The sequence below is a fragment of the Schistocerca serialis genome, chromosome 2 (genome assembly GCF_023864345.2).
Source record: "Schistocerca serialis cubense isolate TAMUIC-IGC-003099 chromosome 2, iqSchSeri2.2, whole genome shotgun sequence".
NCBI classification, from domain to species: domain Eukaryota; kingdom Metazoa; phylum Arthropoda; class Insecta; order Orthoptera; family Acrididae; genus Schistocerca; species Schistocerca serialis.
In genome coordinates, this window is record NC_064639.1 from 579,609,322 (window position 1) to 579,625,049 (window position 15,728).

The 15,728-nt window shown below is 37.0% G+C and overlaps 1 protein-coding gene across 5 annotated transcripts in view; it reads left to right on the forward strand.

The window, feature by feature from the left end:
- Positions 1-15,728, forward strand: part of LOC126457588 (thialysine N-epsilon-acetyltransferase-like) — a 142,098-nt gene that overhangs the window by 49,004 nt on the left and 77,366 nt on the right. For all 5 annotated transcript variants that reach the window (XR_007585491.1, XM_050094019.1, XM_050094022.1 and 2 more), the window contains one exon: positions 4,371-4,422. Coding sequence is in view for 4 of the 5 variants with exons in the window: in XM_050094019.1 (XP_049949976.1) it covers positions 4,371-4,422 (52 nt within the window). In the remaining variant the exon portion in view is untranslated. The remainder of the gene's footprint in view (positions 1-4,370; positions 4,423-15,728) is intronic.

The window sequence follows — 15,728 nt, forward strand, 5'->3', positions numbered from 1 at the left end:
GTGCATTCAGTGTCAGCACAGCAAGATATCTCATCATGTGAATGCACCTGTAGGAGATTTTCCACATATGACAACATGATTTTCACATGTGCACAGCAATGTAGTAGGTTCACTACCTCCGTCAAATGGTCAGCACTATTTGTTATTGATTGCTTCACTCTTTGGCTGGAAGCAATACCATCTGACAATATTTCAGCAGAAATCCTAACCTTTTATTCTTTATCAAGCTGGATTTTGTTCTCCAGTTGTCCACTCCACATCACCACAGACCATGGCCAACAATTTGAATTGGAGCTACATATCTAACTTAGCAAGTTTTGAAGTGCTATTCATTTAAAGACAACAAGCTACCACCCAGTGAGCAATGGAAAGATTGAATGTTGGCACCTTTCCTTGAAAGCTGCACTGATGTGTCACGATACTAATTGGACAACAGCCTTCCCCTTGGTCCTGCTTGATCTTTGGAACACATCCTAATAGAATATGGATTCTTCATCATTGGAGTTCATGTATGGTGAAGCACTATGACTCCCTGGCAAATTCATCAACCCAAACTCCATGCAGTTACCTGACCATGACCAAACAAACTAATTTGTCCTCTGAAGGAACATGTTGATCAAATTTGCCCATAGCAAGTATTCAGACATGGAACAAGATCAACCTATGTGCATAGATTTAATGCTACACACAAACATTGTAAACCAATGCTACAACTGCCTTACACATTCCTGCATTGTGTTGTTGAAACTGGAGTATGAACTCTGAGCATTGTACTGAATGGCAGAACTTCTGCAGTCTCAACTGACATAGTGAGACCAACTTACATATTCCCAGAAGTACCACCAAAACACATATCACAGAACCAGCCTAAGCCTCATCCTCAAGCACAACTGCATCCACCCAAAGCAGACCTGCTACCTGAATGTAGAACATGGTCTGGACATCTAGTGCATTTCCCAGCAAGATTTTTGGATGACACTCTGTTTCTCCTGAGGGGATGTTGTAGCAATCAAGATCATCAGTTGCTATGTTTATATGAGCTATCATAGAGTTCAACTATCATAGAGTTCAACACTAGCTTCTAGAGGTGCTGTGTTTTGTTTTGTTCTCTGATTGTAGTGTGACATTCCATGAATATTTTATAGGATGATAATTTCTTGGCTATAGTTGACAGTTCTTTCCAAAGTTGTCTCTAGTACTAACTAGCCTCAAGTAGTGTCAAGTGAGTCTACTTTGTTTATTGGTTAATAAATGTAGTTCATTCCTGGTACACTGGAGTTCATACTTCGTATAACTGACTGAGTACATTAAACATGCAGTTGTAGTTGTTTGGGTGGCTAATACCTAGTTGCACTGACTCTTTAAAAGTAAGAAATGCTACCTGCTGTCAAAAAAACCTGAAACTTTTTTATGTGCCTAATAGCAAAGACACTTTTTGTGTGCTGCTTCATGTAAATATGTCTGTATTTGTTCATAAATTGTACAGTTACTATTAATAAACCATTTTTGAAAAAAAAGTGGGCATGGCTTACGTTAATCATATGAATACAGCACATTAAGTTCCTGTAAATTGTGAACACTAATACACTTAATTTGCTAACATAAGAAGTAATTGTAGTCTCAAGGACTCATCAAGAAAAAATTCTGTTTTGTATGTGAATAGTACTTTTATTTTGCTACAGCTGATTGTTGCATCTTCCTTTTCATACGAGGGGCATTTGACAATTCCATGCAAAGTCTGAGAGATGGCACCACCGGCACATATTGAGGTCATGTTTAGTTAGTAGCAGCTTTGGAAAGAACACACACCACGTTTCAGCTATATTGGTCTATTTCTTTGTGTTTGGCATTCGTGTGAATCAAGGAAGTTGAGTGATTGTCAAAAAATGGAGGAATAAGAATTTCGTGTGGTGATTAAACATTACTTTATGAAAGACAAAATGCCTGAGGAGACTAAAGAGAAGCTTGATAAACATTACGGTGACTCTGCACCTTCGATTAGAACAGTTCATAAGTGGTTTCAAAATTTTCGGAGTGGCCATAAGGGCACAAGTGATGCTGAACGTTCTGGATGCCCTGTGGAGGTTATGACTCCAGAAATCATTGATACATTCCATGATTTGGAGTTAAGGTGCATGAGATTGCTAGTGCCGTGGGCATCTCGAATGAATGGGTACATAATATTTTGCATAAAAATTTGGACATGAGAAAGCTATCTGCAAGATGGGTTCCGCTATTGCTCACGCTTGACCAAAAACAGAGTCATGTGAAGTGTTGCAAGGATGGTTTGCAACTGTTCAGGAAGAATCTGCAGGACTTTAAGCATCGTCACGTCACTGTGGATCAAACATGGATACAATACTATCTTCCTGAGACCAAACAACAATCTAAACATTGGGTTTCCAAGGGAGAATCTGCACCAAAAAGGCGAAGACCATTCCTTCAGCTGGAAAGGTTATGGCGTCTGTCTTTTGGGATTTGCAAGGGATAATCCTCATCGACTATCCAGAAAAGTGCAAAACTATTACAGGTGAATATTATTCATTATTATTGGATCATTTGAAAACTGAGCTGCAAGAAAAATGCCAGCAATTGGACCGCAAAAAAGTCCTTTTCCCTCACAACGACGTAACAGCACTTTCCTCAGCAGTTGTGGTCACAAAATTAATGGAAATAGGATTCCAAATCATTTCACATCCCCCCTATTCTCCAGACTTGGCTCCCTTGGACACTATTTGTTCCCCAATTTGAAGAAATGGCTGGCAGGACAAAGATTTTATTCATACGAGGAGGTGATTGCAGCAACTAATAGCTATTTTGCAGACTTGGACAATTCCTATTATTCAGAAGGGATCAACAAATTAGAACAATGTTGGATGAAGTGTATAAGTCTAAAAGGAGACTATGTCAAAAAATAAAAAAGGTTTACTCCAAACATGTAAGTAGTTTTTATTTTTGCATGGACTTTTCAAATGCCCCTCATAGTTATTACATCTACATCTATGAAGGTGGTTTGATAAGTCTCATAAAGAAGCAAGAAAAAATGTTTGTTTCATAAATAACTCACCGTACTTTTGGACCTAGCCTCCTTTGATGGATATACACTTGGTCCAGTGGTCTCCAAGTTTTTTGATCCCATCAGAAAAATAGGTTCTGTCAAACTCTACAAAATATTCATTTATTGCAGCTATCACTTCCTCACTCGATGAAAATTTCTTCCCAGCAAACCAAGAAGACCCTTGGGGTAATTCAAGTGAATGGGCTGGATTAGTAACCAATTCAAAACCCAATTCATACACTTTTGCCATTATTATTGTTGATATGTGGGATGATGCATTATCCTAGTGACAGAGCACTTTTTTGCATGCCAACCTTGATCTTTTTTCAGCCAATGCAAGTTTCAGACAATCCAGCAATGAAGCATAATAGAGTCCAGTTATGGTTCTGCTGTTTCCAAGTAAACTATGAAGATTATTCCTTTGGAATCTCAAAAACCAATGGCCATCACCTTACCACATGACAAAATCATCTTTGCCTTTATCAGTCAATTTCACCAGTGTTTGTTCATTTTTTTTACTGCTGTTTTGACTGTGGTGTGTAACAATGGATCCATGTCTCATCAACAGTTACAAATCAGGGCGAAAAGTCATGCAAATTGCTATTAAACATTACCAGACATTGTGTTGAAATGTTGTGCAGGATGCACTTTTGGTCGACAATCATAACCAGTTCTCTGAGTAGGGTATTATGCACTCACTTAGTTGAAATCCTGCAGTCTCAGCAATCTCACAAAGTTTTATTCAGCTGTCTTGCATTACCACATCATAGATTCTGTCAGTGGTTTCCTTCGTTATGACATCAGTTGAATGACCAGAATGTGTTTCACCTTCTGTGCATGTCCAACCAGTTTAAATTCATCAATCCAAAATTAAATGGTCTTCTGTGATGATGCAAAGTCCATGTAAACTTCAGCCAATTCTGATTTCGTTTGTGTGGTGGTCCAACTTTTCAAATGAAAATGTTTAAGAACATCACAAAATTTGGTTTTCTCCATTTTCTGTCACATTTGACACACTGACCGATTCAGATGGCTGTCAACAATGAACTTTACACTGTACATTGTTGAAATTCTGGGAATAATTAAGCTTACCAACTATGAAGGCACAGCAAAAATGTTCCATTCTTTCGTGAAAATTTACCAGACTTAACAAACCACCCTCGTACATGACTAGTATTCAGTTTAACTAATTTATAAAGATGTAGCTTTCTTGTGTCTTTGATAAATTGCCCTGCACACACTGTGACTTACTGAATATAGATATAGAAATAATTGTGAAAACTCTGTATTACAACGTTTCATTTTTTCCTAGGAGCTTGCTGACTTTGAAGAGATGCCAGATGACTGCAAGCTGACAGTAGAGGGTTCGTATATTACCACTGTTTTTGTAATCTATTTAGAGCTTTTATTTTTTTTAAATTAATTTCTGTGGATATTGCAGTGAATGTTGTTGAAATTGCTCTAATGCTTCTGTATTTAGTTATTTATTAGCAGGTTCAGTAACTTATGGCAAATGAAAACTTACGTTTCATAGGCAATGCTGTTACTGACTGAACATCCAGGCATGACTCATGACACAATCTCACAGCTTTGCTGGCCCACCAGTACTCATTTCCTACCATCCAAACTTCACAGAAGATCTGCTGAGTAATTTGTAGGATTAGCATTCCTAGAAGAAAGGGAACAGTGGAGACATGTCTTAGACACACCCGGGCAAAGAGGGGGGCGGCGGTTGGGAGGGGGCATAATTTCCAAATTGTAAGAGTATTCCCTATGAAAGGCAAGGTTCATGGTTTGAATCCCTCTCTGGCACAGAGTTTTTATCTTTTAGGAGGTTTCTAAACAGTGCACACACTGCTGCAGAGTAAGAGATTTGTTCTGGGAGCAGGTACAGAGTTTGCTACTATTGTGGGAAAGAAATCCTAGAAACTGGTGGACAATGATTGCACTGTGTTATCATTTCCATCCCAGCTATTATTTGCAAATTCAGTTTCATTTGACTATACAGGGAAGGCTTTCTTGGCAGTATTTGTATCCTGGTTGATTTTTTTTTACACTGACATTAGGCCGTGTCCTAAGACATTTTTCTGTTTGTTTGATTTTTAGCAATGCTCAAAATTATTTTTGCTTTATTTTGAGTGTTACACTTTGTGTCATTCTCTAGTGATATACGTTTGGAGGATTTTACAGTGCTTGTGGTAACTGAGTTGTATCTCACTGTTTTACAATGCTTGTGGTAACTGAGTCGCATGTCACTGTTAGATTATCTGTGGTGTTTTAAAGGTTTCTCCTCTTATCATAAGGATTTTTCCTTCCTTTGTCTGTGCTTTTGTTTATTTCTGTTCTTATTTGTTTTACAATAAAATAGGAATGAAAATGGGAGGGAATGTGCTTAACAAATAATTAATTTTTCATCACACTATTTACTTCGTAAATTTGGTTCTAATGTTCTTTCCATATGTTTTATCCAAATGCCATGGCCAAGTCATTGTTTAGATTTCTGTCATACAATATTTTTAATGATCAGAAACTAACTGACCCGTTTGTTTTACTGTAAATATTTAACAATGTGGGAAAAAAGTTGCTTTTACATCTAAATCACTGAAAGTACTCGTGTCTCCAGTCCTTGTTGGCCACTCTATTATGGGAAATAATACCACAAAGATGGGCATCAAAATCTCTTGGCATTACCAGTGATTTGGACTGTCAAACAGGGAATAATACAACACTCATCACAAATAAGCAGTCTCCAGTTAAGGATATACAGTGTTATTAATATTCTCTGCAGTTACCAGGTGAAATATAAGTTACATCTTGCTGGCGGCTGTTAAATTGTCAGTATTTATGACTTGTGTGCTTTTAAATCCACAGTCATGGCTTGACATACAAATACCTATTCAAAACAATATTCACAAATGTTTAAGGTTTGGAGCTTATTGCCAATTTTTGTAAAATACATTGTTTTCTGTGCCTTTTGTTTCTGTTTCATTTAGTACACAGAACTTTTATGTAGTTATGTTCATGTCATGCCAATATTGCCACTATATATGCACTGTGAACTAAAATGGCACATCTTACAGCATTAAACTTTGTTTTTTAAATTATTACACTATTGTAATATACTTATATATGATTCCATCACAGGAAAAGGAATTCTAACATCTCAGTACATTTATTGGGATTATGCGGTGCAGTTGCCTCAGCAAATAACTCACTTTGTCGATTGAATATTTCACTTTTCAGCAGAGTGCTCACTGGTATTGAGAATTATACCAGATTAAAACTGTTTGTTGGATGCAGCTTGAATTTCAAGCTTTGAATTTCGTGGCTAACACTCGTGATTCATGTTCCTGCTTGTAAAGCTCCAAACTGTGGAGCCTCTTGTACAAGCATTAGCATCTCTGCGAAGAAACGAATGAGTGTATGACAATGATAAGTCTAAGACTGATTTTTAGGTAAGAACTTCTGCACATCAGTAGTCCTTGCCGACATAATCACCTTCAGGCATGCTTGATTAGATTAATTGGTAGACTACAGCATGTGAAAGGAAAGTATTCAGTTTGAACACCAAATAGGCATACTTTTTTAATCTGTTCAGACTCTCATTAACTCACTTTATTTGGCAAAGCCTCCATACTGAATATCAAGAGCAGCATAAAAACATTACAGGAAATTAAAAATGGTATCCTTACTAAAATTTATCAAAATGTTACCCCCACAGATATAAAGTACAGAGTCATGTGTATAATCAAATAATGACATGCATATTCCCATGGAAACCACTGAAAAGCTAATTTACTAGTTTTTTTTGTTATCTCATCTGCAACTGTTAAAAAGGAATCATTGTAGAGATTATTGAAATTTAGGAGCATTTTTTCAAAACTCGATAAATGCAACAGACACTGTTTTTCTTAAAATAAGGTTTTCTATTTTTTTCCTGGATGTCTATGTTTGAACATTTTAAATTTTACATGATTACCAGATTGCTCAGATATAAATAAAACATTGTAATGGAATACAATAAAATTTAATTTTTGTAAAAATATGTTAGGTTATCATTTTTCCAGTGTTTTTTTTTCAAAAGTTGATAAATGTATGTAATTATTGCTGGTATCTGTTATTTTGCCTTTTTAAGTTTTGCATAACTTTTTAATTTTTTACAACTATTTTTTTAATTGACTTTAGTATTTATTAAGCGCCTTCATTGTTCCACAACATGTATTTTTGTATACATTGTTATAAATTGCATTTTTTTTTAATTTATTGTTTTTAACTTTATTGAGAATACAATCAATAATAATATAAATACAGTAGTGTAACACAATAATAATAATAATAATAATTTTAATAGCTGTTTTAATGTAATTGATTAGCTAATTTCATTGCTATCAATACCACATAAAGTAACAAATAAATAGCTGTGCCATGAAAAGTATTGCCGGTCGTAGTTACATTACATGTCATAGTTACAGCTATTCATTATTCATCTAGGACATCTTTGTAATACTCTTTTGCATCATTTGGAATTTCATAGCACTTTGGCAAGGCAGGGATGTCTTCCTTCTTTTCTTTGCTAACCATATTTTGTTTCGGTAAAAGTGTGGGTGTTAATACTGTTGATTGGCATGGTTTCTTTCCTCTGAGGATGTCAACTTGTGCTGGATCTTTAAAGTATGTATTACTTACTGACATATTAACAAATTTCTTCATTTTCTTGTATGAAAAGACACACTGGCTGCTTGTTTTGAATGGGGCTGGTATTTAGTACTTTCTGTACTCTGTCTTTTAGATTTTTAGCAACCAGCCTGTGTTTAGAACTTTGAGAGTTCCATGCTCTTTAGACTTCTCAATTCTACCAAACATTCTGTCCAGGAGACAAACAGGAAAGAAGTGATGAATATTATAGAATTTTGCACTCTTTTTCCCAAGAACGCCATAAGCATCACCATCATACAACTATTTTAATTTTGGTTGCTGCAAGAATTTGAGAAAAGTTGTATGGTACTGGCACCATCATTTGGTTTTTTCTTATCGAAGTCAGAAAAAAAGTCCAGTAAAATTGAAGCAACCCATGGTTGCATCCTCTTGAAGTCTCTGTCTCCTATCAGGTGTAGATACATGATACTTTCCTTTTTTGCTCCTTAGTATGGTTCATGATGCACAGACTGTATATCCATACTTGTCTATCATAGAAAATCTCATTGGTTGATAGTTTTGGAGTAGGCTTGTTTTGCTGCATGTCAAAGCAAATCTTATTGATAGATATTACATCACAAAACTGCAGTGCACGAATTTTATGTAATCTGTGTCTGGTTCATAGTTCATGCATCTGCTTTTCTTTCCATTGGACTAATCTTATATTTCAATCATTGACTTTTTCTTTCTTCATAGAATCTATTAAAATTTTATTGACTGTGAGATGTGAAGGCAAATAGCCTCTTGCCAGACTACCGTGGTGGCTCGCTCTGCATTCAAATTTCCTCATATCATTCGTATTGGGAATAGTTATATCTTTATGATCCTTTCCTGTTCTGTCAATTCCTTTTGTTTGCTGTGGCACTCTGCTTCCTTCGTAGAACCTGCATACTAGATAAGATAACTTATCCTACGATATGCCAGAAACTCCTTGGAAAGTGGGAGCAAATACTGCTGATTCCTTTCTATTTGACAGTTGCACTCTGGTCCAAACCGCCGGAGATGGCGGTCATGTGTGTGTGAGGGGTACTTGCTTGAATGTGTGTGTGTGTGTGTGTGTGTGTGTGTGTGTGTGTGTGTGTGTGTGTGTGTGTGTGTGTGGCAGCAACTGGGATTTTCTCACTGGAGCGTTCTTTGACCTGTATGCCATTTTCAGAATAACAAGAATAATCATCTATTCTCATATAGCTTGCACTACCTCTTTGTACACTAATATGAGAGCATAAAGTGAATATTTGTCTAAAAGTGTGCTGTAAGTGTTGTGACCAAAATAAAGTCTGGTTGCAACACTATTCCCTCTAGTATATATTGTTACAGTAATGTATAATATAGTGTACAGCAACCTGTCACACCAGTCTACTCCATTATTGCCAACTGCTTGCTGTGGAAAGTGAGCTAAGACACTTGAGACTAATTTTATTGCATTTGTTGACTTTTGCTTTAACTCCAAGAATGCATATATCAGGATTTGCTAAAACCAAATCAAACAATGGAAAATCTAGGATGGAATGTAACAATGTTATGAGAAGGAAAGTTCCCACTCACCATATAGTGGAGATGCTGAGTTGCAGATAGTCACAGCAAAAAGATTTTCACACTTAAAGCTTTTGGCTAATGGCCTTTGTCAACAATAGACACACACTCGCATAAACGCAACTCACACACACGACTGCAGTCTCAGGCAACTGAAAACACACTGTGAGCAGCAGCACCAGTTCAGAGTGCGAGTGGCAACTGGGTGGGGAAAGCAGGAGGTTGTGGCGGGGAGGGGGAGGGATAGTATGGTGCGGATGGCAGACAGTGAAGTGCTGCAGGTTGGACAGCAGGGAGGGGAGAGGTGGTGGTGGTGGTGGGGGGGGGGGGGGGGGAAGTAGTGGAAAAGGAGAGACACAGAGATAAATAGAGAGAAATAAATAAAAAATAAAATAAATAGAAAAAGAGAAAAAAGACTGGGTGCAGTGGTGGAATGATGGCTGTGTAGTACTGGAATGGGAGCAGGAAAGGGACTGGATGGGCGAGGACAGCAACTAATGAAGGTAGAGACCAGGAGGGTGGCTGAGAACCAAGGCCACACCATAAATATTGTGCAGAGATAATGTGAAACATTGCAAATGACAACCCGTCAAAACTTCATACAGGATGGGGTATGCAGGGTGTATATGCCCTAGAACAACTGGGAAAAACCCAGGAATTTCTTCATCTGGGAAAAATACGGGAATTTTTTACAATTCTGGGAATGTTTCATTGTTTTAGTTTTCAGTTAAATTTTTGTAATTTTGACTGGTAAGAACTGATAGCCTAACAAAGAATTTCACTTTTGGCCTCCTACTGCTGAATAAATCTGTAGCAGTAAAACATAAACGAGACAATAACACCAAAATAAAACTTTAGTTCCAAAGAAAGTGCACCTTTTACAACAACTAAACAAAGTGCACACAAAAGCCTCTGCTGATAGCAAAATGTGTCAAAGATTTCAGAATGAAGATTGTGAAATACTTTGTAACAACAAACTGCTTTTGAACTTCAATGAGCATGACATAACAAATGTTTGCATTTCTAATAGGTCACAGGAAAATATTACTTTCAAAGTAAATTTCCTTTTAAGGAAGATGAGTAGTGTCACATGTGAAAATGTATAATGAGGACCGGCCATTTAGAAAAGTTTCAGGCCCAGAAGGCCAGCCATGTATGCCATTATTTAAAATTTTACTGGCACATTTATGTTAGATATATCTTAAAGATTAACACATGTAAAAAAGTCCAAGGTTCAAGGTTAGTTTTACATATTTATTTTAGTTCTTTCACAGATTCCGAATCATACAATAATGATGGCAAAAGGTATAATTATCCTTCAAAAAAAAGTGTGAGGTGAGTTTTTGAGCAATTTCACATGTTATTGGCAAAGTGTGTGATGGAAAATTTATTCGGTGAGGTAACCCACAAAATGTTCGGTGCCTAGCAGTGAAATTTATAATCACACTTGTCAGAAGTACTCACCTGCCATTTAAGCTGTGTTCTTTGGATCCTGCCCATCCACATCCCCAGAAAAAAACACAAAACATTTTTGACACCCAGTCTTATATGTGAAAGCTTAGCTTTTCTTGAAGCTATACTGTATGTGTAGTAAGTGAAACTATTGAATTTTCCTATTTGTGTGTTCACCCTACTTAACAGTGATGTTACTGCTGGCTGACTGCGTCACATACTCTGTGCTCTGAATATCTGCTGTCATTGACTGGTGAGATCACGTGATATGAACTATGCTTTGCTAACAAAGGGACATCACAGTCTTATTTCAGTGCTTTGGAAACTCCCATGCTGTGTTTGGTTGAATTTGTATTTACACTTTTGTAATATGAAAATACACTGTGTATGAGCTGCTGCGTATCAAGGATCTTTTCGAAATACATTGTTTTTTGGTGGGTTTCATTTCCTAAAGTGCTGGGAAGTTCTACATTGATGTCTAAAACCTTTACCATTCAAAGGGCTGGTAAGTTTTACAGCTCAGAAGAAAAGGATATCATCATGTAAAATGCAAAAAATGTACTTTCACTGGAGGTATAGTACATTTTCATCCAAGAAAACATGTATGTTACCCAGAAAAAAGTGTATTTTGTCCTGGGAGAAAGTGTATTTTTAACCCGGAAAAATGGGGATTTTTTTTTTTCTTATCTGTGTATACACCCTGGGGTACGACAGTAGAAAATGCTTGGATACTGTACTGTTGCAATGGCAGGGCTAACTGTTGAGAAATTAGTGACAAGGGTAGGGTATACACCATGTATTCCTTTCCTTGCCAATTCTCCAGAGTATTCCTTACCTTAACAGTCCATCTAATTTTCAATATTTTCCTGTAGCACCCCATCTCAAAAGCTTTGATTCTCTTCTGTTCCGGTCTTCTCACAGTTCATGTTTCACTACCGTACTACAATCTACTCCAAATTTGCACTCTCAGAAATTTCTTCCTCAAATTAACGCCTATGTTTGATAGTAGCAAATTTCTCTTGACCAGAAATGCCCTTTTGCCAGTATTAGTCCACTTTTTATGTCCTCCCTGATCTGTCTGTCATGGATTATTGCTATCAGTGTAGCAAACCTCATTAACTTCATCTACGTTGTGACCACCTATCCTGAAGTTGAGTTCTTGTTTCTGCTACTTCTCATTACTTTCATCTTTCTTCAATTTACTCTCAAACCGTATTCTGTATTCATGAGATTGTTCATTCCTTTCATAAAATCCTGCATTTCTTCTTTACTTTCAGTGAGGATAGCAATGTCATCAGCAAATTTGTCACTGAAATCGTTTCACATTGAATTCCACTCTTGAGCCTTTCTTTTATTTCTGTCATCGCTTCTTCGATTTATAGTTTGAACATTGGGGTGAAAGAGTACATCCTTGTCTTACACTGTTTTTAATCCTAGCACTTCGTTCACGTTCTTCCACTCTTGTTGTTCCCTCCTGGTTCTTGTACAGTTTGTATATTAGCAGGATTGCCACAGGTTCCCTGACCTGAAATTCCCTGATATTTCCTTGATTTCCAGACATGTTTTAGCATTGTTCTCTAACAAATATTGAGATCTCAAGGGTAAGTAAAGACATAAGTTGACAAAAAATATGACTTCTGTGTTTCTAAATGTGTGAGCAAAAATTTTAACTACTAACATCAACATCTTTTGCAATGAGCTGTTTTTAGATGGAGAAAACAAGACCAATGATTTTATTTTATTTCCATAAAATGAAAAGTATTTGAGACAAAAATATGCATTTTGTTGGAGTCGCTTTGATTTCAAAAATAACCTCAGATAAAGAAGACCTCTTGAAAAAAGGGTATAAGCCAGGGAAGAGTTGTGTAAACCAACACTATAGGTGACTGCCAATAAAATGTTGATTCTGCTGTATTCTTTATTGTTGGTTATTACCGACTGTGTTATGTCTATTATTTTACAGATATTGTGTGATTTTTCTTTCTTGAAATACATGAGTATACACCATACAAACCACCAACAACTGCCACGATTTTCTTCATCTTATCATCCATCCTATATAATATATAAACTACTTTTAAAAGTGCCAAAATGTACTACAAGAAATAAAATGTCTATAAAGTGGCGCACTGTACAGTGTACTTGTGGTGAGACAATCACATTTCCTGAAATCCTCACCCATGGCCTCTGACCCCAGATCAGCAAAACTACATCCAACGGGCAAGCTTGCACATTAGAGGCAAAAGAAGGGCTACAGATTGGCATGCCTGATCGTTAGAGATACCCACAAAAATGGCCTGTGGTTTTGGCCTGTCGTGGAAGTCCACTGGTGTAGCTAGCTGTTCATGTGTCACAGTCACCATGTTGGTGAAACGAGACTGTGGTGATCAATCCATGCAACTTGCACGAGTACTCTGAGAATCAATACTAATGATGATAGGTAGCAACTCACCATAAAGATGATCGCTGAGCTGCAGACAAGCACATAGAAAAGACAACCATATTCTCACAACTAAATTTTTGGCCATAGCGTTTGATAGAAAACAAGAGCACAAGCACATTCACACAATCACACATGTACAACTCATGCACAAGTAACCACTGTCTCTAGCCACTGCATCAACTGTTGCTGAGAATCAGATCCAAACAAACCACTCCTCATGCCTCCCTGCCTCTTGTCGCAGCTGCTAGGCTAGCAGCAAGAAGTGAGGCAGCATTGAATGCAAGTTGATGGGAATGGCTCACATACTCAGCTGTGCCTAGCCAGTGATGTTGTATGACATTTCAGTAAACAAACCATTTCGTCTACTGAGACATAAACGAGATTTTTCCAGTGTTTTTCTCAAATTTCCCTGATATTTCTGTGATTTCCCTGACACATTTGAAATTCCCTGATTTTCAGAACTTGTGGCAACCCTGATTATCCTTCTTTCCTTGTACATATTCCTATTTTTCTCAGAATTTCGAACGTCTTGCACCATTTGACACTATTGAATGCTTTTCACAGGCTGACAAATCCTCCGACCCTGCCTTGGTTTTTCTTTAGTCTTGATGCCTTTAACAACTGCAACATCAGAATTGCCTCTCTGATGCCTTTCTCTTTCCTGAAGCCAAACTGATCACATTTAGCATATACTCAATTTTATTTTCCATTCTTCTGTATATTATTCTTATCAGAAACTTGGATGCATGAGCTGTTAAGTTACTGCATGAATTACATTTTTCCAAACCAGACTCATACATTCTACACACCAATGTGAATAATCATTTTGTTGTCACTTACCACATAAGTGGCTCATAGTGAAATTGTGTGCTTATGGAATATTGTCTCAGGTATGTGACTGGATTTGCAATTTCCTGTCAGAGAGGTCACAGTTCATGGTAATTGACGGAAAGTCATCGACTAAAACAGAAGTGATTTCAGGCATTCCCCAAGGTAGTGTTACAGGTTCTTTGCTGTTCCTTATCTATATAAACGATTTGGGAGACAATCTGAGCAGCCGTCTTCAGTTGTTTGCAGATGACACTGTTGTTTATCGACTAATAAAGTCATCATAAGATGAAAACAAACTGCAAAATGATTTAGAAAAAAATATCTGAATGGTGCAAAAAGTGGCAGTTGACCCTAAATAATGAAAAGTGTGAGGTCATCCACATGAGTGCTAGAAGGAACTCGTTAAACTTCAGCTACGTGATAAATCAGTCTAATCTAAAAACCGTAAATTCATCTAAATACCTAGGTATTACAATTACAAACAACTTAAATTGGAAAGAATACATAGAAAAAGTTGTTGGGAAGACTAACCAAAGGCTGTGTTTTATTGGCTGGACACTTAGAAAATGTAACAGACCTACTAAGGAGACTGCCTACACTACGCTTGTCCATCCTCTTTTAGAGTACTGCTGCATGGTGTGGGATCCTTACCCTGTAGGACTGATGGAGTACATCGAAAAAGTTCAAAGAAAGGCAGCAGGTTTTGTATTACCGCCAAATATGGGAGAGAGTGTCACAGAAATGATTACAGGATTTGGGCTGGAAATCATTAAAAGAAAGGCGTTTTTTGTTGCAACTGAACCTTCTCACGAAATTCCAATCACCAACTTTCTCCTCTGAATGCGAAATATTTTGTTGACACCAACCTACATAGGGCGGAACGATCACCACAATAAAATAAGGAAAATCTGAGCTCGTACGGAAAAATATAGGTGTTCATTATTTCTGCGCGCTGTATGAGATTGAGATTGGAATAATAGAGAATTGTGAAGGTGGTTCGATGAACCCTCTGTCAGGCACTTAAATGTGATTTGTAGAGTATCCATGTAGATGTAGGTGTAGATACCCGAATATTTTAGAAGTTTTGATGGAATGTTATCCATCCCTATTGTGCTATTTGATCTTAAGTCTTCCAAAGCTCTTTTAAATTCTGAGTCTAATGCTGGATCCCCTATCTTTTCTATATCAACTCCTGTTTCTTCTTCTATCACATCATTAGACAAGTCTTCACTGCCATAGAGACCTTCAGTGAACTCTTTACACGTATCCGCTCTCTCCTCTGCATTTAACTGTAGAATTCCCATCACACTCTTAATGTTACCACCCTTGCTTTTAATTTCATGAAATGTTGTTTTGACCTTTCTCTGAGTCTGTCCTTCTCATCATCATTCCTTTTTTGATTTGTGACCTTAATGAACACCACTGAAAATCTGCATTGAAGGCTGTGGTTCTCTCTACCTAGTTTCCAACAAAATCTATATCAATGCTGTATGTACTAAAGCTGTTATACTTCATACTATAAACACCAGATGTATATTCATTTAGTTTTTTGTAAAACCAAACCTTGTCTCATTGCTGAATAGAATAGATTGTTGTTAGTTCCTTTAAGTGTTGTTTTACAGAAAATCTCATAATGGCAAAGTAGTGATTCATTTGTGTTAGCCCTTGTAATAATTACACTCATGACTGTAACCCACCCTGTTTTGCATCATTCCA